Here is a 26602-nt window from a genome sequence, read left to right as displayed (position 1 = left end):
CCGGTATTCTACATCCAAAGACGGAATTCCTCCGGGCGACATGTTATCGCGCCACTGGTTACCGCGACATTTAAAGTGCTGTAGACACACCTGCCTCAACTTACCTTCTCTTTGCGGTAGGTCAGTCCCAACACCTGCTCGCACCGGAAACTCGCCGTAACAGCAACGGAAGTAGCGCCTGTGACCGGATGGGGAGATCGCATATCCCCTACCTAACGGTATCGCCTACACTCGTTTATCTGATTTAGATGAGCCAGCACATGTTTTGGATGAACGGCATTTTATCATTATCATTATTATTATTATTATTATTATTATTATTATTATTATTATTATTAAATTGAATCGATAGTATGATCGATCGATAGGAATTGTCTAAACCTTTACTATCTTCAGCCAACAACTGTGTCACACACACATTATATAACATTTCTCGATGCGAATCTTGTTCCCAGCAAGAATTCTATAGTTTGGCTTTGCTGTCGTAAACAACAACAACAGTACTAGTACGTGAAGTGTACGCCAGATGTCTCCCGGCGATTCACAGCTTGTGTTTAAAAGTTGCCAATGCGAATCTCGAAGATTGCCGAAGTCTACCGATTCAGCACCAGGGAGTCCAGATATCACTAAAAGTTTCGCAAGTAATACATTTTCTTAATAAGTATCCTATTACCGTGCTGTATAGTTTGCATTTCATGATACGAAATGTGAAAAGCTCTAGCACCAGACGTACCACCTGAACAGTCTCCACTGGGAAATGTGGTATACTCTGAAGGAGTTCGCTTTTTGATCTCATTTCTTGATATAAAACCTTCTCCAGATTGAACGCCTTAGCAGCCTGTGAAGACTACCAAACTCCACGTTTTGAGGGGACTGAACATCTACGACGAGAATTTTCGGGGGTGGGGGGAAAATGGCGCCCCTAAGATCATTTTTGGTGGGGCACAAAACGTCTTGCCCACTCCAAAGTCGGTGCCACTGTTCTGAACACATCTTACGGGGAGGCTTTGCTGTTGTTTGTATTTATGCGTATACAGAGTGAAGCGAAATTCGCGTACTCGGGCGTCGCAGCGCGACTCCTCACATGCCAGCAATAACAAAATGTCTCTCACAAAAGTTCGTCCTGAGAGCATCGCTCTTCCAAACTCTGAATACGATCTATGCCACTTTTTACTACGGCTAGGGAACACTCCAGTCTCCAATGCGTACCCTAGCCGTGACAACAAAGCATAATCAGGCCAAGACACCAAACTGGAAGTCGGCCTCCCACCACTATGCCCAACTGTATCCTACCTGGCGTAGATCTTGCCTACACAGAAGAAGTTCTGTTCCGATACCTGAAAAATGAAGGCAACCCGATTATAAACCTCCGGAGAATACATCAGAACTACGTACCTACTGACCGAGTACTCATCCAACTTTCTTCAGAACGAGCTGTCCAAACAGCAATAAGATATGGAATTTACATCAACGCCAAGCCGCACTACGCGGAGCCCTCCCCACCACAATTGGAAAACGACTTCGGACCGGACCCGGGAATCAAGCCACCTTGCCAGCCACCACCAATAAGGACACCTCCATATATCCCACCACCCCAGCCATTAACCCATCCCCTCACTACCCTAGTCACTACCATTACCACCACCATGGCTACTACTTCCGCCCGCAGCTCCCCCTACACCCCTATAACCTCTACCACCATGACCCACTCCTCCCCTATTATGATGTCCCCCGCCACCCTCCCCAACCCAACCCGGCCAACGACAGAAGAAGCAGCCCACAATACCACCATGGACACAGAAAGACCACCGTCACCGCCACCAGCTCCCGAGTCCGAGCCCAATAGAACAACCCCGCATCCACCAGCAGCAGAACCTCACACCAGCTGCGTCATTCGAGGAGTAAATCCAGCTATCCCACCAGGAACTTCAACGAACAGGACTCCAGCCGAAGAAAGTAAGCAGGATCCACAACGCAACAGGACCAACCCATATGGTAAGAGTACAACTCCAGCTCCTCGAAGAAACTCACCGCCTGATTGAAAATGGAATCCAGCTCTTCGGGAAGCACCATCGGGTGGAAGCATCACGCTCCCCTCCGCAAAAACCCACCCACCCCAAACGCAACCCTTCACAAAACCACACCCGTCTCGCTCCCTCTCCCAACTCATATAACAACTCCCAGCTCCTTCTACTACTTCTCACCTCCCTAGCCAATATCACCTCCTTCGTTGGCTGAATGGTCAGCGTACTGGCCTTCGGTTCAGAGGGTCCCGGTTTCGATTCCCGGCCGGGTCGGGGATTTTAATCTTCATTGGTTAATTCCAATGGCCCGGGGGCGGGGTGTTTGTGCTGTCCCTAACATCCCTGCAACTCACACACCACACATAACACTATCCTCCAACACAATAACACGCAGTTACCTACACATGGTAGATGCCGCCCACCCTCATCGGAGGGTTTGCCTTACAAGGGCTGCACTCGGCTAGAAATAGCCACACGAAATTATTAAAACCAATCATCCCTCTATTCCTTCCAAATAATCGCACCCCCATTAGAATATAAGTCAATAACTCAATGTATGTAATTCAACCAATGTTTGTAAACCTTTAAACAAAACCATTAATGTATGTAAACCATGAAAGAAAATCAATAAAAAGCAAAAGAGCGGACACTGCACCTTAGCCAAGAGGTCAATCCCCCACATCACCAAACTATAAGCTCCTTCCCTTTTATCATCCAACACATCCAAATCCCCAAACCCCGCCAAATCTCTTGGCCAGAGAGAAGGCGTAACCTTCCGGCAGGAAAAGGACGTTAAAGAGTGGCAATCTGGCAACACTGTAACCACATGTACGGTAAGTACCTCTGTCAGTAATTATTATCCGTATTGTACAGTTGGTGCAGTGGATAGAGTTTTGGGTTGGCATGCAGGAGGTCGAGGGTTCGATCCTAGTTTGAGGCGCAATTTTTTATTTGCAAATTTCCATCGGACATTACATACTGTAATACAGTAAGACACCGTACATTAGGTCACATGTATCCTACATTTACAACATTTTGTAACGCTGAACACAGCAAATTCTTTGCTAGGCCTACTGGTAACGTAAGGCCCTAACGAAATGTAATGGACCTGAACGAGGCAAGAATAATAGTTGTTACTAATCTATGGGACCAATGGAGGAGGGCACAAAGAAAACAGGTTTTCCATCTAGTATATGAAGTGGTGCGAATGAATTCACGCCCATGACGTGGAAAGGGCGTCTTTCAAAGCTGATCATTGAAAACGATTGTTCGTCCATTTTTAGGATCGTAGTATGTAAGTGCAAATGGTTTCTAGAGGACCCGCTACAATCGCTGTTGACGATTAAGATGCCAGATACCATACCACCTGGACTACAGTTATGAAATAAAAAAACATACACTTCAACCCAGGATCGACTCCTCGACCTCCTGCATGCTAACCCAAAACTCTATCCACTGCACCAACTGCAGAGCACGAAGAATGCCTGCTGACAGAGGTAGTAAATGAAATGAAATGGCGTATGGCTTTTAGTGCCGGGAGTGTCCGAGGACATGTTCGGCTCGCCAGGTGCAGGTCTTTTGATTAGACTCCCGTAGGCGACCTGCGTGTCGTGATGAGGATGAAATGATGATGAAGACAACACATACACCCAGCCCCTGTGCCTGCGAAATTAACCAATGATGGTTAAAATTACCGACCCTGGAGGGAATCGAACCCGGGACCCCTGTGACCAAAGGCCAGCACGCTAACCATCTAGCCATGGACCTGGAGGGAATCGAACCCAGGACCCCTGTGACCAAAGGCCAGCACGCTAACCATCTAGCCATGAAGCCGGGCACAGAGGTAGTTAACCTACATGTGGTTACAGTGTTGCCAGATTGCCACTCTTCAACGCCCTTTTTCTGCCGGATGTACTCGAAGGACGTACTTTTGTGAGAGACATTTTTTTATTGCTGGCATGTGAGGAGTCGACTGCGTCGCCCGAGTGCGCGAATTTCGCTTCATCCTGTACATTAGTGCTTCTGATACAATACATAAATGATTGATTGATGCTTGTTGTTTAAATGGGCCTAACATCAAGGTCATCGGCCCTTAATGGTACGAAATGAGATGAAATGAAATGAAAAATTAAAAACCCAAAATCTTCCACTGACCACAATTCAAAACGTGAGGACGAAGAATGAATGGATGGATATGAAGTTAAAACGATCAGTGGAACCGACCCACGGTGCCTCACATGCACAGAAGCTGGCGTAAAACAATAGTATTACTGACCAAGGGACTGCTTCTATAGTACAATACTGAATCGATGATGCTTGCAGTCGAAAGGAGTCCAAAATCCAAGTCATCGGCCCCTCATAATGGTACTTATTGCTAAGAAAGTAGAACCATGGTATTTGTCATGTTGCGGTACAAATCAAGAGTAACGTAGACTCGCGGTAATCCACACATTATGGTACTACTCACAGGTAATGAAATTCGCACATGTATTAGAGACCTACTGTGTTTCGCACATTGCGGCGCTATTGTCAGGCAACGCAAACCTATGGTGTTCATCACCTAAGTGTACTAACCACACGGACTCGTACTATCCCGTGGTGTTCCTCATATAGTGGGTACTAATCATAGGCAAGGCAGAACCATGGGTTCCGTTATCCCATGGTGTCGCTCGTATAGCGCACAGGTACTGTAAAAGCCGTCGCGCTCTCGTTTGCTACTGATCACAAACCTATGTGGTACCTAAAATAGTGGTACACGCGCAAGGAAAAGCGACCCATGGTGTTCCCCGCGTAGTGGTACTAATCACAAGGAGTTTCATGGTTCTAATATAATCATCCCTTGGTCGTCCCTTTCAGTCGCCTCTTACGACAGGCAGAGGATACCGTGGGAGTATTCTTCGTCTGCGTCCCCCACCCACAGGGGGGTGTGTGTGTGTTTGGTCCGCGAGAGGTATTTTATTTCTCTCAAGTCTGCCGGCAAGCCGGTTAGGACACCCCTATCCGCCACCTGGGACGCGCCACGCGGGAGTATCACCTCTCCCCCTGCTACGCCAGCGTAGTAGGTTCGTGGACAATACAATAGTTCCAATTTTTTTTTGTCGCGTTCATTATCTTGTTGCTGCCAACATTATTGTAATTTCAAAATCCAACATATTTTCACCTTATTAGTTCCCGAACGCACCGCCACCGCTGGAAGATAGCACTAAAACTTGTCAATCACACCGGTGAATATTACGCCACTGGTTGCACGTGGTGGCCAGGATGGAAAACATTTACGAGTGGAGAGTGAGTCACGAGTAAAGTAAGCTATCAACACGGGAAATGGGTAAACTTGGAAGATGGCCAAACGTTCAAACTTTAAACATGCATTCATTAGAGTTACTAACAGACAAGAAGTGAACTACCGAGCAACACCAACAGGTCGCTGAGTTTGCCTCCTCCAGCCATGCTAGACTCCAGGATTCACCAAATATACTCTTTTTGGGGATCAAAAACTTTCTACTCTTTTCTCTCAAAACATCCCCCGGGGGGTGGAGGGGGGAGAATAACATTCACGGCATTCTCTGCCAGTCATAAGAAGCGACTAACAGGGCCCCCAGAGAATCTTAACTTGGAGCGTGGGTTGGCAACCAAACGGCCCTTAGCAAGGTCGTGGCATCGCTTCCACTTGTGCCAGGCTTCTCACCGTCCTATCCGACCACCCTTGGTCAACTTTCTTTTCCAACCCCGACAGTATCTGGTCATACTGCCAAAGGAGACTCATTTTCAGGCTCTTCTTCGCTCTTGTCTTTCTTGGGCGATAATTTCATTTTTCAAAGTGTCGGAACTCTTTCATTTTTTCCCCCTCTGTTTCGTATTGATAGAGCAGAGATTGTTTGATCTTGGTCTTTGAGATGTGGTCATAAGTTAAACGCAGCAAAACCCGAAACTACTCGCAAAGATCAATCGACCAGAGATTCCATCTACAATGTTACATAATATTAACATACCATTCATGACATCAGTGAAAGTCCTAGGCGTTACTTTCGATGATGATATGACATGGAAAACGCATATTACGAACATCACCCAGCAAACATTCCCTGCACTGCATATGCTGCGGCGGTATAAATACCTATTTCCTGCACACACACACAAAAAAAAAATTGCTGGTAGAAGCTCTGGTTTTCCCTCATTTCGACTATTGTGACGCGATTTATAGAGACGCTGGGTGCAAGTTATTGAGCAGATTACAACGTGGTCAACCGAGCTTGATAGCTGCAGTGGCTTAAGTGCGGCCAGTATCCAGTATTCGGGAGATAGTATGTTCGAACCCCACTGTCGGCAGCCCTGAAAAGGGTTTTCCGTGTTTTCCCATTTTCACACCAGGCAAATGCTGGGGCTGTACCTTAATTAAGGCCACGGCCGCTTCCTTCCCATCCATTCCTAGCCCTTTCCTGTCCCATCGTCGCCATAAGACCTATCTGTGTCGGTGCGACGTAAAGCAACTAGCAAAAAAAGCAACGTGGTCAAAATGCATTTGTGAGATACGTCTGTAACATACGGTACTATGACCATGTAACTTCATATAACCACTTATCTTGACCCGACTAGTAATCAGTCATATTATCCATACCCTATGCCATCTGCATAAAGTTCCTCATTCTTCACAGCCATTTTACCTTACTTCATATTTCAAATACCTGTAATCTTACCACAGTCTTAACACCAGATCTACTAATAATTCCATCCTTGCTTTATCTACCCACAGAACTGCCATTTACGATCATTCATTCATGAGTCGAACTTCCTTCCCGAAAGTATAAGAGGTTTAAGTGCTATGAACACTTTCAAAGAAGCAGTTGGTAGACATTTTATGCACCAATAATGATCACATGTAAACTTGATGCTAACAAGAAATATTTTAAATTAAAGGTTTATACTCACATCATGCCTTTGCTGGCGGGACCTAGTGTTTACAGTGCACTGTCTTCTGGTATAGGCTAGAGCAATTTTGTTACTTTCATTGACGCAGTGTGCTTGTAGCCTTCGTGGCGTGCAGTTGCTTGTGTGTTCGCTCTGTGTGACTCACGCTCACTTATCGTACGTACGTACGGACTTAGTTGTGTGGACATTTATCCGTGCCTTTCAGTGACTTCGTCTACTGGTGTGTAGCCTCATGAAATAACTAGCAGTTTAATTAGCAGTTAGTGCTATGGAAGGAGGCCCATATGGGGAGGGCGGTCCTCCCCCCATATCACAGTCAAATGTGCTCATACCGAGCAGTATACAGCAGGTGTCTCGTAGTGTCGGGAGTGCTTTGGCGGTTCTAAATCTACCACCTACCTACGACTGTAATGTGGAGGCAAGTTTTCCATCTGTGGCAGCGGCAAATAAGCGTGCATTAGAAGAACCTTCAGGTAACATCGATAAGAAGCAAGCAGTAACACCAGAAAATGCTACAGGTAATGTTTCACAACAGATATCTTCTCCCAGTGATTCAGGGTCTAGCTCAGCTTCTAGTCAAGGTGATAGTGTTTATGATATGAATGTGGAACCAGCTGTGCTTCCTCCTCAAAATAGCGGGGCACAGCCTCGGCTCAGTTCATATGAATATAACAAGGCTAACCTTGCTCCACCGACATTGACTCTTCAGGGCCTTACTACATCTATGTGGAAGGGAAAGAAGGAAACATAGGTAAACTACATCCGATGGCGTTTGGTAAAATAATTTATCGGGAGTGTCCATCTCAACGTCGAAATATCAAAGATATTTATTCCATCGGGAAAAATCGTCTTAAAATGGAATTTCATTCAGCAGAGGCAGCAAACTGGTTCGTTAGTTCTACTTTCTTTTCCAAACATCAATTAGAAGGTTACATTCCGTCTCATGTCATAACTCGACAGGGCGTCATTCGTGACGTACATACAGAAATAGAGGAAGACGAACTATTACAAGTGATAGATTCTTCTGTTAAAATCAGACGAGTTCGTCGTATGTACAGGCGCACAATGAAGGACAATGTTTCAACTGCTGTTCCAATACGGACTTGTGTGGTTACTTTTGACTCTCAGACGCTGCCAGACAGTGTATCAATATATGGGGCACGTTGTGAGGTTTCTCCATATGTGGCTCCAGTACGTATTTGCTATAATTGCTTGCGCTTCGGCCACATAAGTAAACACTGTCGTTCACAGGGCAGATGCAGTAACTGTGGTGTGTCGCATACTCCAAACCCCTGGTCATTGCCTCAGCCTCAATGCGTACACTGTCAAGGTCAACACAGTGCCCTCAGTAAAGAGTGCCCGGAGTATAACAAACGATTAGAGATAAACGAGGTTTCGGCCAAATATAACATGCCATTCAAGGAAGCTAAGGAAGCTGTTATGAAAAAGTCATATGCTGAAGTCGTTCAGCCATTACCTCTCACACATGAGCAAGCTTTTCCGCCATTACCAAGACACCCAAATCACAAAATTACCGTGTTCCAACCTAGGCGAACTCCTCCGACGTTACCCAGACCATCTATCCCCCACCCACCAGTATTTTACCATCCCCATGAAGTCAGTGGGGGTCCAGTGGGCCCCAACCCTTATCCACCTCAGCCGCACTTAATAGCACCCCGCAGTGCAAGTCCCTTGCCTGGCAGCTCTTCTCAACCACCACTTACTTCATCAGAATCCCTTATTACTGGTATCCTTAACCTAGTTACACAGCTTCTACACGGAATTCTCCTATCCAATCGCGGTATCCCTTCGGCATCGGAACTTCGCGAAATGATAACACAGAACATTCATGGAAGCTTTTAAAATATTACAGTGGAATAGCCAATCAGCGCTGGCTCATAAACACAGTCTTCAAAAAGAATTACATGATCGGCACATCAACTTGGCAGCTTTATCCGAGACGTGGTTTCGCGCTGGTATACCAGTTCGGTTTCCTGGATATAGTGTTCTGCGTTCAGACAGAGATGATGGATATGGAGGAAGTGGTCTGTTAATAGGCAACAATATTCGTCACAGAGCAATACCCCTTACATTTCCCGGAGCTCTTTCATTCCAAGTGGTAGCGGCTCGTATCTTCCTCCCTACGGTGGCATTTACATTAATATCTATCTATTGCCCATCACGTATTGTAATTCAACCAGGCGAATGGGACGGTTTAATGAACCAACTGGAGCCTCCATACATTATATGTGGAGATCTGAACGCCCATAGTGTAGCTTGGGGATGTGCTTATACGGACCGTGCTGGAATAGCCCTGCAAAATATGATGGATGACTACAACCTGGTCATACTCAACGACGGTAGTCCTACCCTAATATCTCGGCCTGGACATCGACCTTCGGCAGTAGATGTAACTATTTGTTCTCCAGCCATCGCTGCCAACCTAACCTGGGAAGCACGACGATACTCCCTGGGATCTGATCATCTTCCTATCGAAATTCATTTACAAAATAGCTACGCCTTACCTACAACCTTCTACCCAACCACAAAATGGAACACCAAACGAGCGAATTGGATTGCCTTCAGCGAGAACATAGACTCCGAACTTCGTACTGCAACTCTCCCTAAAGATCCACTTCCAAGGTACGCCAGTTTAATACACATCATAAATGCGGCAGCTTCGGTTAGTATCCCAGTGAAACAGCCTACTTGTTTTCCAAAACATCCCCCTACGCCGTGGTGGGACACAGAATGTTCCCGAATGATTGCAAGAAGGAAACTTGCTTTTAAACAATATCGACGCCTTTCTTCCTGGGAGAATTATTCTAATTATCAACGTATCAACGCACAGGTCAAAAGATTTTTAAAACAGAAACAGCGATCCAGTTGGCGAAGATACTGTGAAGAAATTAGCAGAGAAACCCCACTTACTACAATCTGGAATAAAGTAAGATCCTTGAAACGGGTGGGGAGTAGCTCCCCACGTTCTTCGTTTCCGTCTGATTGCGTCGAGACTTTTCATAGTCACATAGCTCCACCGACTGTACCGCAGTTGCCCGGTTGGCGCTTTTCACCGAACTGGGATCGCACTCATTTTCTGTTACGGCCATTTACTTATACGGAACTCCAACAGGCGTTAAAATGTAACAATAACACTGCCCCTGGTAAGGACTACATCCAGTATTCGATGTTATCCCATCTCCCTCGCACAGCCCATGTTCTATTACTAGACATTTTTAACGACATTTGGACACGGGAAGAATTACCTTTGGACTGGATTACTCAAATTGTCATCCCTATTCTGAAGCCTGGAAAGGACCCTAGTGACCCTTCTTCTTACAGAGCAATAGCTCTTTCCTCGTGTGTGGTAAAGACTCTGGAAAGGATGGTGAAAACACGACTTGAGTGGTGGTTAGAACACCAGCAGCTGCTTCCTCAGTCGCAGTATGGATTCCGCCGTGGGAGAGGAACATTGGACCCTCTCAGTATCTTCACTTCTGCAATAGAACATGCTTTTGCGATTAATGGATATCTTACGGCTCTTTCACTGGATATCAGCTCAGCTTATGATAACGTCAGTATTCCGGTTCTCTTCAGTAAGCTTGAAGCATTCCATATCCCTCCAGCTTTTATATATGGTCTTCAGACATTGCTACACGAACGATATATCTACGTACGAGATGGACACAGTCGTTTACATGGCCCTCGTCGCGTGTGTAAAGGTCTCCCACAGGGTGCTGTGCTCAGCCCGCTTTTGTATACAATTTATACTGCTGATCTTGAGCATCTGTTCAGCCCCTCGATTCACGTTTTACAATATGCGGATGATGTCTGTATTTACACTACTTCCTCTAGCTTCGAGGTTACATCTCTCCGTTTACATTACGTGGCCTGCGAACTGGCAAAATGGTTGCATAATAATGGACTTGAATTGTCTCCATCGAAATCTACTGTGGTGACTTTTACCCGGAAGAGGACTTTACCTCAGCTTGGTGATATCCATTTAGGACCATTCACATTTCCAGTGAAATCATCATTACGCCTCTTGGGTATGCACTTTGATAGTCGACTAAATTGGAGTTGCCATATTGCTCACCTTCTTCCAAAAATTAAACGAGCGATTAATATTCTCCGCTTTGTGACCCGTACCTGGTGGGGAGCAGATCCTGTAATACTTTTGACTTTGTATCGTTCTATGATACGCTCCATGATTGATTATGGGTGTTTTTTGTATGGGAATGCTCCTGCATACGTCACGAAGAAACTCGACACCATACAATTTCGGGCGATCCGCATCTGTTTGGGTGTTATGAGATCCACACCAACAAATGCTCTCTTAATAGAAGCTGGAGAATTATCTTTGCAAATGCGCCGAGAAATGCTAGGCAAGAAATTTCTTTTACAACGTTCTGCTATTTCACAGCATCCCATACTTATTGCACTTCAACGATTGACCGTTATCGCGGAGAGACATGGTCGACGCTCACGATACAAGCCACAGCTTCTGTTATGCTGCTACAACGAACTGAACATGATTTTCGCACTAACTCTCAAAACACGAACCATGCCCGGATTTGAAGCCAGCTTTCAGTGTTCTTCATATCGACTGCCGATATACTATCTACCTAGATATCTCACCACAGAACCTCGTACACAGAACTGCATTCCGGCTCTGATTCGCTCCATGTGGCCCAATAGTACTTATATCTTTACGGATGGTTCCAAATTCGCCGACTCGGTAGGATATGCATATTACTGCCAACAAACGGGAGAATGTGGTAGCTTCAAACTGCCGCCCGAAACCTCTATATATACAGCGGAAATTTTAGCTATATGTGCTGCACTTCGTTTTTGTCAAAACAAGCGATTTGATTCTGCTCTCATCATTACGGACTCCCAAAGTGTTCTGCAGAAATTACAAAATCTCAAGTGGAATCTCCAAACGCATGGTTACTTGTATGACATCGTGGAGCGAGCTGTTAACATCTACTCGTCTGGTTGCTCCATAGCATTTCTTTGGGTCAAAGGACATAGTGGAATTTTCGGCAATGAAAAAGCTGATGTACTAGCCAAACGTGGTGCATCGGAAGGGCTATTTACAGCGCTGCAACTTCCATGGATGGATTTTATTCCCACTATTCGACAACAAATTCGTCACAAATGGTCTACGGAATGGGAAACATCTCAACTGCAAAAAGGTAGAGCCTATGCTCTCGTACAACCCAACATTCCTCCTAAGCCATGGTATTATAAGTTTCATCGGTCACGAGGTCTAACGGTATCCGTCATCCGAATGCGGCTCAATCATGGATCCTTCCCTTCACATCTCTATCGCATAGGAGTTTTGGCTTCACCACGCTGTCGATGTCAGTATGCGGAGGATGGCGATCTCAACCACATTTTGTTTAAGTGTGGCCTTTATGAAGCTCCTCGCAGCCGCTTTTTATCTGAACTATCTGCTCTACAAGTGCCGTTCCCGACCAGCGCTGCATTGGTGTTGCACGGTGAAAACAATTCAGTTCTCAATGCTGTGATGAACTTTTTGAGAACCGCGGAAATAAGAATTTGACTTTGTGCTTTCCGCATTGTTGCCAGAGTTGGGTAGTATTTTGTGTTGTGTTTTGTTTTGTGTTTTGTTTGTTTTCCCCCTCTTCTTCCGGAAGAGAGATTAAGTGTCGTGTTCTCTACTTGAAGACTGTGACAATCTGATTTTCATTCTTGTATGTCCTTTACACTGACAATTTATTTTTTATATGTGTGCAGTGAGTGTTCCTTGTACATAGAGGATGGCCAAATGTTGTACCAACAAAGGTCATTTAAATAAATTAAAAAAAAATACTTTCATTGATCTGTCTGTCTTATCCTTGGCTTTGACAATGTGAACTGAAGTATGAGCGATGCTAGTAATGCCATTCCTTGTGCAGCCAGTCCCTGCTATGAATGGTGTGAAAATGTTGCTCATAGGGTCAGTTGGTGTATGCATTTTAGTGGGCTTGGCAGACTGATATGTAATAGCAACTTCTGGCTCGGTGAGGACAGCAACAGGAAACTACCTCACTCCTCATTTCCCTAGTACGCCTCTTCAGTCATGCCTAGGTCATCTGTGACAGCTGATGGCAGAGCTGTTGAGGATCCAACCAGCCTTAGGGCTGAAGACTGAACATACAACATACATATACTCACATCAATGTTCATCTTACGATTTTAAGAATACAAATGTTAGTTTCTACGAACTTAGTTATCAAGAATTTTAATGAACAATTCACAACAATTTTTAATGACTTGTAACTCCAGTCAAGTTTGCAAATATTTTATTTTAATTGCCGTTGTGTATAAAAGTGTATTTTAATTTCTCTTACCAGTCTATTAATGTCATTTCTGTATCTGATATATCGCGTGATTTATGCTAACTGATGATGTCCCTTAGGAGAAGAAACATGTACTAGATTGAATAAATTATATATGTACTGAATAGGCGGACCACTTATTTAAGTTAATCTTAAATATTCGCTACTTAATAGCGTCAAGGTTGACCAAGGGAGGCTGGATAGGATAGACGAAAGTGAGGAGCCTGGCCCAAGTGGAAGCAATGCGAGAGCCCATGAAGCCGCTTTTAGTCGCCTCTTACGACAGGCAGGGCATACCGTGGATGTTTTTTATAATAATTATAATAATAATGCTATTTGTTTTACGTCCCACTAACTACTCTTACGGTTTTCGGAGACGCCGAGGTGCCGGAATTTAGTCCCGCAGGAGTTCTTTTACGTGCCAGTAAATCTACCGACACGAGGCTGTCGTATTTGAACACCTTCAAATACCACCGGACTGAGCCAGGATCGAACCTGCCAAGTTGGGGTCAGGAGGGCAGCGCCTCAACCGTCTGAGCCACTACCCGCACCCACAGGTGGAGCTCCTTTCAGGCCCTCCGTGTCTACCATTTCTGTTTACTTCCATGGCTCTGGCAGTACGGTCCTGAACTTTGTTGAATGTACAGTACAACTAGCCACTGATTAACTAACAAAAATGAACTAACAACGAAAATAATATTCGGAAAACAACGACGTAAATCAATAACTGCTAACACCCCTTCGCATATCACAAAAAGTGATTAAGAACAAGCTAAGCCACGCCGGGATGGTTGTCATGGCAACAGATAAGTTTCGTGCAGCGCTAGTCATGTCTTCCTCCAGCTCTCGTGAGCCCTAAGAGTATGTATTCCCTTCTCTTCAATCATTTTTATTATAATTACCGACCGGCTCCATGGCTAAATGGTTGGCCTGCTGTCCTTGCTCCCAAGAGTCCCGGGTTCGATTCCCGGCCGAGGTCGGGTATTTTAACCATGATTGGTTAATTTCGCTAGCACGGGATTGGATGCATGTGTCTTCTTCATCATCATTTCATCCTCGTCACGACGCGCATCTGGCTTGTTCTCCCGGCACTAAAAGCCATATGCCATTTCATTTCTTTTCATTGTCATTACTTATTTCATTTTGTACTCATTCGCTAAATAATGAAAATAAAGACAATTCCAGCTCTAATATTACCAGAGATAAAGCGCCAGTAACCATTTTTACGATTTTAGGAAACGGCGAGTGTGTTCCATTTCTTTCTTCAGTTCGCGTCTTGCCTTTCTTGGAAACTTCAGTGTTCTTTGACTTCCATCTTAAGAGAAATACGCTTCCGAATATCGTCACATGTAATCCCCATTTCCACCTCCGTTAACCAGCCTGCTTGGGTTTTCTTTCCTAGAAAGAGGTAAAGATCTTTGCTTGTCGGTCTCATTGGGCTTATTCATGCTATTCTTTTCCGCAACACGTCACTTATTTTTTCAACTGCGTGTACAGTTTAACGCTGTCGTCCATATTAGCCGTTTTCATTTAATGGGCCCAAGATTTTTCTCAAAACCTTTCTCGCATCCGGGAGATAGTGGGTTCGAACCCCACTGTCGGCAGCCCTGAAGAGGGTTAACTGTGGTTTCCCATTTTCACACCAGGCAAATGCTGGAGCAGTACCTTAATTAAGGCCACGGCAGCTTTCTTCCCATTCCTAGGCCTTTCCTGTCCCATCGTCGCCATAAAACCTATCCGTGTCGGTGCGAGGTAAAGCAAATAGCTATTTATTTATTTTATTTTATTTTGAGAGGTGGAGGGTATATTTTGAACATCTTCTCAATACTATAATCTATCAGCTTCATTGTCCGTATTGATGAATTAAGAATGCAAGTATGAAGAATTCTTCATACTTGCATTCATCTTCTCAATGTAAAAGAAAATCATCCTGGTGGTGTTGCAAACAGCCAAGCTCATGGGGAGGAGGAAAATGATGTTGGTGAAATTATGCTTGAGGAAGTGGAAAGGATGGTAAATAAACTCCATTGTCATAAGGCAGCAGGAATAGATGAAATTAGACCTGAAATTGTGAAGTATAGTGGGAAGGCAGGGATGAAATGGCTTCATAGAGTAGTAAAATTAGCGTGGAGTGTTGGTAAGATACCTTCGGATTGGACAAAAGCAGTAATTGCACCTATCTATAAGCAAGGGAACAGGAAGGATTGCAACAACTATCGAGGTATCCCACTGATTAGTATACCAGGCAAAGTATTCACTGGCATCTTGGAAGGGAGGGTGCGATCAGTCGTTGAGAGAAAGTTGGATGAAAACCAGTGTGGTTTCAGACCGCAGAGAGGCTGTCAGGATCAGATTTTCAGTATGCGCCAGGTAATTGAAAAATGCTACGAGAGGAATAGGCAGTTGTGTTTATGTTTCGTAGATCTAGATCTAGATCTAGAGATGTTCGCCATACTGGGGGACTACGGAATTAAAGATAGATTATTAAAATCAATCAAAGGCATTTATGTTGACAATTGGGCTTCAGTGAGAATTGATGGTAGAATGAGTTCTTGGTTCAGGGTACTTACAGGGGTTAGACAAGGCTGCAATCTTTCACCTTTGCTGTTCGTAGTTTACATGGATCATCTGCTGAAAGGTATAAAATGGCAGGGAGGGATTCAGTTAGGTGGAAATGTAGTAAGCAGTTTGGCCTATGCTGACGACTTGGTCTTAATGGCAGACTGTGCCGAAAGCCTGCAGTCTAATATCTTGGAACTTGAAAATAGGTGCAATGAGTATGGTATGAAAATTAGCCTCTCGAAGACTAAATTGATGTCAGTAGGCAAGAAATTCAACAGAAGTGAATGTCAGATTGGTGATACAAAGCTAGAACAGGTCGATAATTTCAAGTATTTAGGTTGTGTGTTCTCCCAGTATGGTAATATAGTAAGTGAGATTGAATCAAGGTGTAGTAAAGCTAATGCAGTGAGCTCGCAGTTGCGATCAGCAGTATTCTGTAAGAAGGAAGTCAGCTCCCAGACGAAACTATCTTTACATCGGTCTGTTTTCAGACCAACTTTGCTTTACCGGAGCGAAAGCTGGGTGGACTCAGGATATCTTATTCATAAGTTAGAAGTAACAGACATGAAAGTAGCAAGAATGATTGCTGGTACAAACAGGTGGGAACAATGGCAGGATGGTACTCGGAATGAGGAGATAAAGGCTAATTTAGGAATGAACTCGATGGATGAAGCTGTACGCATAAACCGGCTTCGGTGGTGGAGTCTTGTGAAGCGAATGGAGGAGGATAGGTTACCTAGGAGAATAATGGACTCTTATGGAGGGTAAGAGAAGTAGAGGTAGACCAAGACGACGATGGTTAGACTCAGTTTCTAACGATTTAAAGATAAGAGGTATAGAACTAAATGAGGCCACAACACTAGTTGCAAATCGAGGATTGTGGCGACGTTTAGTAAATTCTCAGAGGCTTGCAGACTGAACGCTGAAAGGCATAACAGTCTATAATGTATGTATGTATGTATGTATGTATGTATGTATGAGTTTCTCTATACTACCTTCCCATCGCAAGGCGCTCTGCAGTGCGTAAGGCTACTGGTCAGATGACTGCGCAGTAAATGTCTATGCTTGCCATTTAGGGATATTGATTTCTTGTTGTAGATACCCTTGGCTAACTGATGTGCTGTCTCCAGTTTTCTCCACGGAGATATTGGACTCTCTTACCCACACATCGAGGTGTTTGAACTTTCATGTCATCTTGATCTTTCCCTGTCTAACGTCTGCTTCTCTAGGCCTGACGTTAATTATAAACTCTGTTTTCTCAAAAAAGAGATCTTGAGGCCTGCCTTTGCTGCATGTTTCTGAATTTCACTGATCTGTTCTGCGGCTGAATCTAGAGAACTCGAAAATATTACGCGATCATCTGCGAAGGCGAGGCAGTCAACTGTTAACATAATGTTCCTGTAGCCCAGCCTGACCCCATCTTTGAACGTCGTTTTGGTAAGCAAAACAATGTTATGGTAGTTGTCACCCAGAAAATAACAGTTCTGAGCAAAAATCCTACGTTCTTGGAAGATTGTCCTAGTACTTTATTACAGGTGACAGTAATGAAGGGTTGGGAGGTGATGAACTCCCATCTATCCGAGTGTGAAGAGCAAGTCGGAGTTTCAGATATTTTTTCATTATACTTCATTTATTTATTTATTTATTTATTTACTGCACACTACAGGACTTAGTGTCCCAATTACAGTGGCAACTACGCCAGATAAGCTACAATTAACATGGTGAAACTTATATCTAAACTATTTATCTCCTATATTTTATGGAATCCCCGCGATAATTTTCGGTCCGGTCACAGAGTATTCCCATATTCAACAACGTTAGGGTTAATCTGCATGCAAAATTGCACCTTCGAAGGTATTGTAGTCTGAGATTTTTGAAAATGCTCTATTCCGCCCCCTGCCGTATTGTTCATTTCAAACTGGCCAGATAGTCAATGAAATACAAAGTAAGAACTCTTAGCAATAAGAGTCCTTTCCAATGTCGCTATTTCAGACAATTTTTGGAAACATGCCTCCTTCCTTTTGTTCTTTGGGGTTTGCAGGCCACATGCATGCAAAATTACAGCTTCTAGGGCCTTCCAGTGTTTGAGATATTGTCTGGAGAGGGGAAACATTCTTGAGGTTTATGTGCGAAATATTCTCCCGTCTCCCTGCGTTGGCCTCACTGATGCACATATTTCACTTACAACCCTCCATGAGGGAGGCTTTACAATGCCCATTGTGTCTCTTCCCTTCTGCAAATCATCCTACGTACCTCCCTGATTACTTTTTACACAAATGAGAAATTACTATCTGCAAAATGTTTCTCGTTCATGTGTAGACGAGCCCACAGCACATCGTAGGAAGTGTATCAAGCCACTACTCATAATTCTCACGGTGACTTAATTTCCTCGACTCTCGTCAGGCTACAGCCTGCGTAACAAAAACTTAAAAACATATTCACGAATTAAACGTGTTTAAAGTTAACAAGGAACCTCCGTGGCTCAGGCGGAAGCGCGCCTGCCTCTCACCGCTGAGTTCCGTGGTTCAAATCCTGATCACTCCATGTGAAATGTGTGCTGAACAAAGCGGAGGCGGGACAAGTTTTTCTTCGGGTACTCCGCTTTTCCCTGTCATATTTCATTCCAGCAACACTCTTCACTATCATTTCATTTCATCTGTCAGTCATTAATGATTGTCCGAAAGGTAACAGGCTTCGGCAGCCGGCACATTTCCTATCCTCACCGCTAGATGGGGCTTCATTCATTCCATTCCTGACACGGTCGATCGACTGGAAACAGGCTGTGGATTTTCAATTTGATTTCGAAGTTAATAATAATAATAATAATAATAATAATAATAATAATAATAATAATAATCGTATGGCCTCAGCTACCGTGTGCAGACATTTCAATTTGACGCCATCTGGCTGTCTGCTCGTCAATTTCAATTTCGACGTCCCGTTTTACTCTAGGCCTCCACTAGGTGTCAGACCGAGTAAACCGAAACTCTCTTGGGCGTCTATGGCTGAGATTTAATGAATTTTGTCGGGTAAACACCAAATGTGTCACCAGAGATCTTTTACATGCCGACATCGTACGACATGGAGTGTCGAATGGACTTTTTTCCGCCCTTCAAAAATCCGACTACCTCTGCCGGGTTTGAACCCGCTATCTTGGGATCCGGAGGCCGACACTCTACCGCTGATCCACAGAGGCAGCTATAATAATAATAATAATAATAATAATAATAATAATAATAATAATAATAATAATAATAATAATCTTGAAGTTGCACGGAAGAGGCCTATGAGATTTCACGGACACACAGCACGAGTGGACGACTCTCGAATGACAAAAACAATCTTTTTCATCATTAACGGAACCCGACAAACCAAATTACGCTGGTTGTAGACACACAAAGCGACCTTGTAGAAATTAATATTGACCCACTGTCAACTATACGCACCACATTCAGACAGAAAATCAATTCATTTAAGTTCACATCCAAGAACCCAACAGTCAGGAACTTGAAGCTTGAAAATGCTTGGACACAAGAGAGAAGACAAGCCATAGGGAAAGGATGAGGAAGTTTTAGGAAGATAATAATAATAATAATAATAATAAGAAGAAGAAGAAGAAGAAGAAGAAGAAGAAGAAGAACTACGAGTTCAGTGTTAAATAATGGTTCTTTGTGCTCCTTAGAGGGCAAAACACATTATATATAATTTTGAATACACAAGCCGGCCCCACGGTGTAGAGGTAGCGTGCCTGCCTCTTACCCGGAGGCCCGCGGTTCGATTCTCGGCCAGGTCAGGCCTCCATACGTAATACCGTCGGGGTGTGAAAAGAACAAGAGTTGACCAAGGGAGGTCGGATAGGACAGATGAAAGTGAGGAGCCTGGCACAGGTAAGTGGAAGCAATGCCAGGACTCAGCTGAGGGCCCCGTGGTCGCCAATCCACGCTTCAAAGTTCAGAGCTCCTGGGGCCCCTTTTAGTCGCCTCTTACGACAGGCAGGGGATACCGTGGCTGTTGTTCTCCCGCCCCCACCCACAGGGGGAGTACATTGCTCAGAATGAAAAAAGAATGGTACTTCCGTATCGGTCGCGTCCACAGCAACAAGGAAATGCACCTTTACATTTTCCGTCATTTCTGCTTATACATACATACACTCGTATATAGTCCGGCTCCATGGTTAAATGGCTAGCATGCTGGCCTTTGGTTACAGGGTCCCGGGTTCGATTCCCGGCAAGGTCGGGAATTTTAACCATAATTGGTTAATTTCGCTAGCACTGGGTGTATGTGTCATCTTCTTCATCATTTCATCCTCATCACTACGAACAGATCGCCTACGGACGTCAAATCAAAAGACCTGCACCTGGCGAGGCGAACTTGTCCTCGGACACTCCCGGCGCTAAAAGCCATACGCCATTTCATTTCATACATACATACATACATACATACATACATACATACGAGTATATATATATGTACGCGCATCACGAGAAAATGGCTGAAGAGAATTTAATGACAATCGGCATGTAAAGTCTGAGAATAAGGCACTGCAGTCTAGGCTATAAATTTTATTCACGCCGGATGAAATTGTAGTTTAGGGGAACGTGCCTAAAATTTAAGTTATAGAGAATACAACTTCCGATCATTTATGTCTTATACAGTTTTACCGTACCGACTATGATAATAGAATTCATGAATTTAGAATTTTTGTTGCTTAGTACATTTCAAAGCCGACCATTGTGAACATGGAAATATTGCCTAATCATGTTAACTGGTGATTGTTTCCTTGTCACGATTGTCTTAAGATGTAAAACCGCGTGGTAATATGCCCATATCGACAGGGAAAATTGTGAAGATGATTACATACCTGCCAACTTTTCAAAACCAAAAATCAGGAAAAATCTAATTGGTAAAAAAAACTGCTTATTCTACATGTCTTGCGCAATCCAGGAGTGCTATGGTGTATATTATAACACTTCCTGACTCAAAACCCGACTGTTGCTATACGAGGCTACAAGGTTAAAAATTACACCTCTCTATTCCCTCCCAGGAAGTATTTGAGTGAGATGATTGGTCTCTGATAAGCCTTCTGAAAATAGTATGAACTCATGCTCCACATGTGTGAATCAGTCATGCACTTAGATGCCATTACTTCGCAAACGCATAGATTAATATATCGCACAACGCGCTATTTTTAGCAAGTAGTAAAATTAAAATTCACCAGAATTGTCTCCTAAATCTCTAGAGAAGTCACTAGTCGCTATCTTTGAAATTCTGTCACTAAATTACTAAACAAAGACTCCAAATCTAGCAATTAGTCACTAGAATCAACTAGACTGATGTGAACGAACATGAACATAGCACGCGAGAACGAGAGATTGACAAACGTGTCGCGATATACAGATTTCAATAAAAATCGCACATTCGTGTGAATTTCTCGTATTAATAAACGTCGATATTTAATTTTAAAGCGGCCAATGAGCGAAGGACTTCCGGCCACTGGCGTACAAAGCTGAAATGGCGGGATTTAAAAGCAAATATTTGAAGTTCACTCCAAAAAAAAAAAGCTAAAATTGGGGGAAATAATAGAATAACCGGGAATGTTGGCAGGTATGCGATTATAAAAAATCAAATAAAAACCGTAAAGGAACGATGGCTTGAAGAATAAGAAAAGAGGGAGTCAAGAAATAAGGAAGGACCCTCTTTACATTAGATGCTCTAATATCACAGAGTCGGAAGGAAACTAAGCGTGACGGCCTACAATATCGAAAGCTCATAAAACTGATAAATAATAACATTACATTGACCATTATTGTGATGCGATGTTTGTCTTCTGCTGCCACTCATCTCCGATAGATGGAATTACTGCTGCATGCCTGAATATTGGCGGGAAGTAGCTCGGGAGTTAAGATAACTTTGCACATGCTCATGTGAAAATAAAACTTACCTCATAGTAGTGTAGCGGCAAATTGTGCGTCACAACCTCCGATATGACGTAGGCGATACAGATGACCACCAGGAGTTTGGCGTATATGAAGGATAGTATGATAAACAGGGAAGTCCTGGAACACAAAATAAACCTCCATGTTAGATGGTGTACGTTAGATGAAAAGAGATGGCTTCAAATATCATACAAAAACACCAAGGAAATATTTCAATTACTTCACGATGTCGATTGGCTCTTTTGAATAACTCCTCAGTAAAATATTGTTCGCGATCTTAAAGAAAAGTACCTACGTGTGACAGCATTTAATTTCATTAGTAACTGTACATTTCAACTCTGCGTCTCTCCAGCTCTCATATTGCATTGTAATCACCTTTCACCAAGCTTTGTCCGCGTATTTATTTATTTATTTATTTATTTATTTTATTTATTTATTTATTATGCCTTTGTAGGTGGTAAAGTTAGGCCTCCCGACCCTCTCTCACATTTAACGACTGTAGTGGGAGCAGAGCTAAAGAGTACATAATAATATATAGTAAATGATAACCTACACAATAATACATTACGCTTTTCTAACTCACATTCGTTCTCTCATCCAGTCACACAAACTAGCAACATTCAGCAGGTAGTCTCTACAAGCAGCCTTAAATATATTTCCGACACTGACAGGCAGGGAATTCCACAGTCTGGAACCTGTCACAACAAAATAATTGTTATACGGTACATTAACGACCGGTGAACATGAATAGAAAGAGGAACCAGAGCGGGTATTACTGCTGTGAAAGGAGGGCAGTTATTATTATTAATACAACTTCCCCCATGCGGAGGCTGCCACAAGGACAAAGCATGTCGACTACACAGTATTTTGTCTTCTAAGTTACTGTTGAGTTTGCTAATGTGCCAAATAGAAATAACCACCACAAGGCTCAGGAATAAATTTGCAATTAATTTGGGATATGGCATGATGTATGGTTCTTCAAATGTTACATAGATGATTGCGGAGTATGGTCACTGAACCTCGTATTGCGGCGATAGCGATGTCGTGAAGTCGTGTCCGGTTGAGACCGAGAGCATTCCATAGTTGTACAAGATATACTTGAGTTGGGATGAAATGTATAGTGGTCTGCCTTCAGAGAGCAGTCGATATATCTGTATCAGTATGTGATACGTTCGTCGTTTATCAGGTTTCAGCCTTGCAAGGCTGTGATAATATGAGTTGACTTGTGTATCATAACTCAGACTGTAAATAAATCTAAGGCAACAATTAAGCGCTCGCTGAAGGCTGCTCTTCTGTTGCGTCACAGTAGTCAAGGATGGGAAGCACTAGTGATTGTATCAGTTTGACTCTCACATTACAAGGCAAAATATTGCCGTTTCTTTGAAAAAGAATGAAGTATCGATTTTTTCTTTTCTTTATTTTTTTGCTAGTTGCTTTACGTCGCACCGACACAGATAGGTCTTATGGCGACGATGGGACAGGAAAGGGCTAGGAGTGGGAAGGAAGCGGCCGTGGTCTTAATTAAGGTACAGCCCCAGCATTTGCCTGGTGTGAAAATGGGAAACCACGGAAAACCATTTTCAGGGCTGCCGACAGTGGGGTTCGAACCTACTATCTCCCGAATACTGGATACTGGCCGCACTTAAGCGACTGCAGCTATCGAGCTCGGGTTTTTTTTTTTTTACAAGTACTTCTAATATATTCGTTGTCACTCCAAGATTTCTCACAGTTTGGCTGAATGGAGTAACTCTGCCATTCAGTATAACTGGAGGAATAGTTTCGTTTCGTATCGTATGGTAGTGCGGTCAACAATTTTTGAGAGCTAATAATCATTGCTTGTGTCTTGGAGGTGTTAAGGAGGATGGCATTCTTCAAGGAGTAAGAATTAAGTCGCTGAAGGTCAGCGTTGATACCTATTATGGCCACACGCAAATCAGAGGTCTTACAGTGACAGTATATTTTTAAGTCGTCCGCATAAAGATCGTGGCTGCAATTCTTTAAATTAAATTGTATTGTATTGAATAGGTGGGTAAACAATAAATAAAATAAAATAAAATAAAATAAAATAAAATAAAAATAAAAACATACTTGTGTTATTTAATACAAATACTTTCAATACGGATCCAAAAATGATTTTTAACACTTGTAATGGTTAGTTAATTCACAGAGACTTACAGACTGAACGCTGAAAGGCTGACTCCTGATGCTTGCTGAAAATGAAATTCCACAGACTGTTTTCAGAATGAATGAAGCCCCCATCCAGTGGCGAGGATAGGAATTATGCGGGCTGCCGAAGCCTGTCGCACTCCTCTGGGGCAATGATTAATGACTGACAGACGAAATAAAATAAAATTAAATTGGAGAGTGTCACTGGAATTAAAGATGGCAGGGAAAATCGGAGTAGCCGGTGAAAAACCTGTCCCGCCACCGTTTAGTCCAACAAAATTCTCACATGGAGTGACCGGGATTTGAACCATAGAACCCAGCCGCCTGAGCCACGGAGGCTCGGTGATGCTAACAACTTCAAATAGCTGTAAATTCACGTGATTAATATTTCCCAATTGCGGACAGGGAATTGGCATTTTGAGGCAAAATTCTCGTTCAGTAATGAACTAGAGAGAGAGAACATGAAGGGGCGCATGGCTGATACACAAGTTGCTCACTCGGCGAGCTGGAGTACTTTCGAACTCCGAGCTCTTCAGATAATGAAGCGCGCTGACACGGCGCGAGGCGTCGCACTGCGTCGTCATGACAACGGCATCGAGTGCGGAAAAAAAAAGAACGAGGCAGTGCACTGACAAACTGGTAGAACAATGCAGCCTTCATCATCAGCTGAGGGGGAGGGGTGGAGACTGTCTAGCTCCGGGTCATTCAGCCACCCCCTGTATCTGGTGGAGCTAGTCGATATACTATACACTGATGTTCTCCAGAAATTCATTAACCTACACATCGCCCTTGTGCGGATCTCTTCCCACAGGGGAATCGCACACAAACTCGCCAAACAGGTAACTGATTCTCGTTACCCTCCAGGAATTGAAACCATTAATTCCAAAACAGCACAAGTCCACCTTTTGGCACTATACGAGTTATTGGTATCAGTGTATTCATCCCATCGATCTGGGTCTGACGACAGAGAACTTTACAGACAGGCAAATAAAGCCGCTAAATGAGCTGTAGGAAAGGCAAGGTCAACCGGATGGGATGATGTCTAAGAGAAGCTGGAAACTACCGAAAGAGTAAAGAAGCTTTTCAGGATAGCGAAGGCAAGGGACAAGACATCGAAAGATTTCACGCATATCAAGCAGATGAAGAATCGAGAAAGAATTGTTCTTGAAGATGACAACAGATTAAAAAAAGATGGGAAGAGTATTTCAACCACCTGCTTAATGAGGAAAATGAAATACTGGTTTTTGAAGATGGTGTCCCCAATCAGGGTTTAACAACTGAAATTCCTAGAGAAGAAGTTGATGGTTGCTCTTAGGAAAATGGAGAATGGAAAAGCAACAGGTCGTGACGAAATTAAAATGGAAGTCTGGAAGTGCCTTGGAGAGACAGGAGCGGATATGCCCTGGGATCTAATGCAACACATTTATAAGGAAGAGAAAATGCCCATGGAGTGGAGGCAGCAAAAATAGTGCCTATTTACAAAGAGAAGAGAGACCTCTAGGACTGTTCTAACTATAGAGGAATAAAACTAATGTCCCATGAGACGAAAATCTGGGAGAAGACTGTTGAGAAAATGCTTCGAGAAGAAACAGCAATCGGGGATGAACAGTTTGGTTTCATGCCTGGCAGGAGTACCACTGATGCAATTCTTGCGCTCTGATAAACCAGAGAGAGGCACAGGGAGAACAATAAAAGGTTACACATGGTCTTTATAGACTTACAGAAGGCCTATGATAGAGCCCCCACGTCAGGAAGTCTGGAGATGTTTGAGGACCAGGGCAGTGCCGGAAAAGTTTGTGAGAATTATCCAGGATATGTTCGAGGGAGCTAGAACGAGAGTAAAAAACAGTGTAGGGTTGACTAGATGTATACAGTTCAAGATGGGTTGCATCAGGGGTCCTGACTGAGTCCATACATATTCAACCTTGTAATGGATGTCTTATCTGGTGGTGTACGAACGAAAGCATCGTGGTGCATGATGTTTGCTGATGATATTGTTTTGTGTAGTATCAGTAGTATAGTACTGGAAGAGAGGCTGGAAAGTTTGAGAACATCCTTGGAAGACACAGGCCTAAAAATTAATAGAAAGAAAACCGAATACCTGTGCCTCGGTGGTGAGGGGAATTAATTGTTAGAGATGGATGGTACATGCTTAAAAACAGTGGATAATTTCAAGTATTTAGGATCGTTTGCGTCTAAGGATGGCAACCTAAACACGGATATTAACCACAGAGCGCAGGCTGTCTGGATGAACTGGCATCCTGTGTGACAGAAGACTTGGTATAATGTCTTATTCCTTGCAACCATTCCAGCCTCTTGTGAAAAGTTAATGATTTCCTAACGACTCGCGTTCTATCAAGTATTTTTAATTTCACTAATTACTTGTTGAAAAATTAATTAGTAATATTGTAACCGAGTAAAATGTTTCTCAGGTAACTGCAATTCATTCCAAATACTTTTGTTTCGAACTTTTCTCATTACTGTGATATATACGAATATTAAAAGACTTTACTAAAAACATCTTTTGGCAAATTCACTGTGGAATTATCTGGAATTACCTGCCGGTGAATCATGAAACATTGGCAGGTCTCTAAGTCCAGGCAACTAAGAGAAAAATGTCTACGTACAAGCAGACCCCATC

At 43.4% G+C, this 26602-nt stretch overlaps 1 protein-coding gene across 2 annotated transcripts in view; it reads right to left on the bottom strand.

The window, feature by feature from the left end:
• OtopLa (Otopetrin-like a) overlaps positions 1-26602 on the bottom strand; it is a 415689-nt gene that overhangs the window by 130040 nt on the left and 259047 nt on the right. For both annotated transcript variants that reach the window (XM_068229841.1, XM_067156226.2), the window contains exon 4: positions 21801-21915. In XM_068229841.1, the coding sequence (XP_068085942.1) occupies positions 21801-21915 (115 nt within the window). The remainder of the gene's footprint in view (positions 1-21800; positions 21916-26602) is intronic.

This window comes from Anabrus simplex, chromosome 12 (genome assembly GCF_040414725.1).
Source record: "Anabrus simplex isolate iqAnaSimp1 chromosome 12, ASM4041472v1, whole genome shotgun sequence".
Lineage (NCBI taxonomy): Eukaryota > Metazoa > Arthropoda > Insecta > Orthoptera > Tettigoniidae > Anabrus > Anabrus simplex.
Note: the sequence above shows the minus strand (reverse complement) of the source record. Positions and strands in the feature narration are given on the sequence as shown.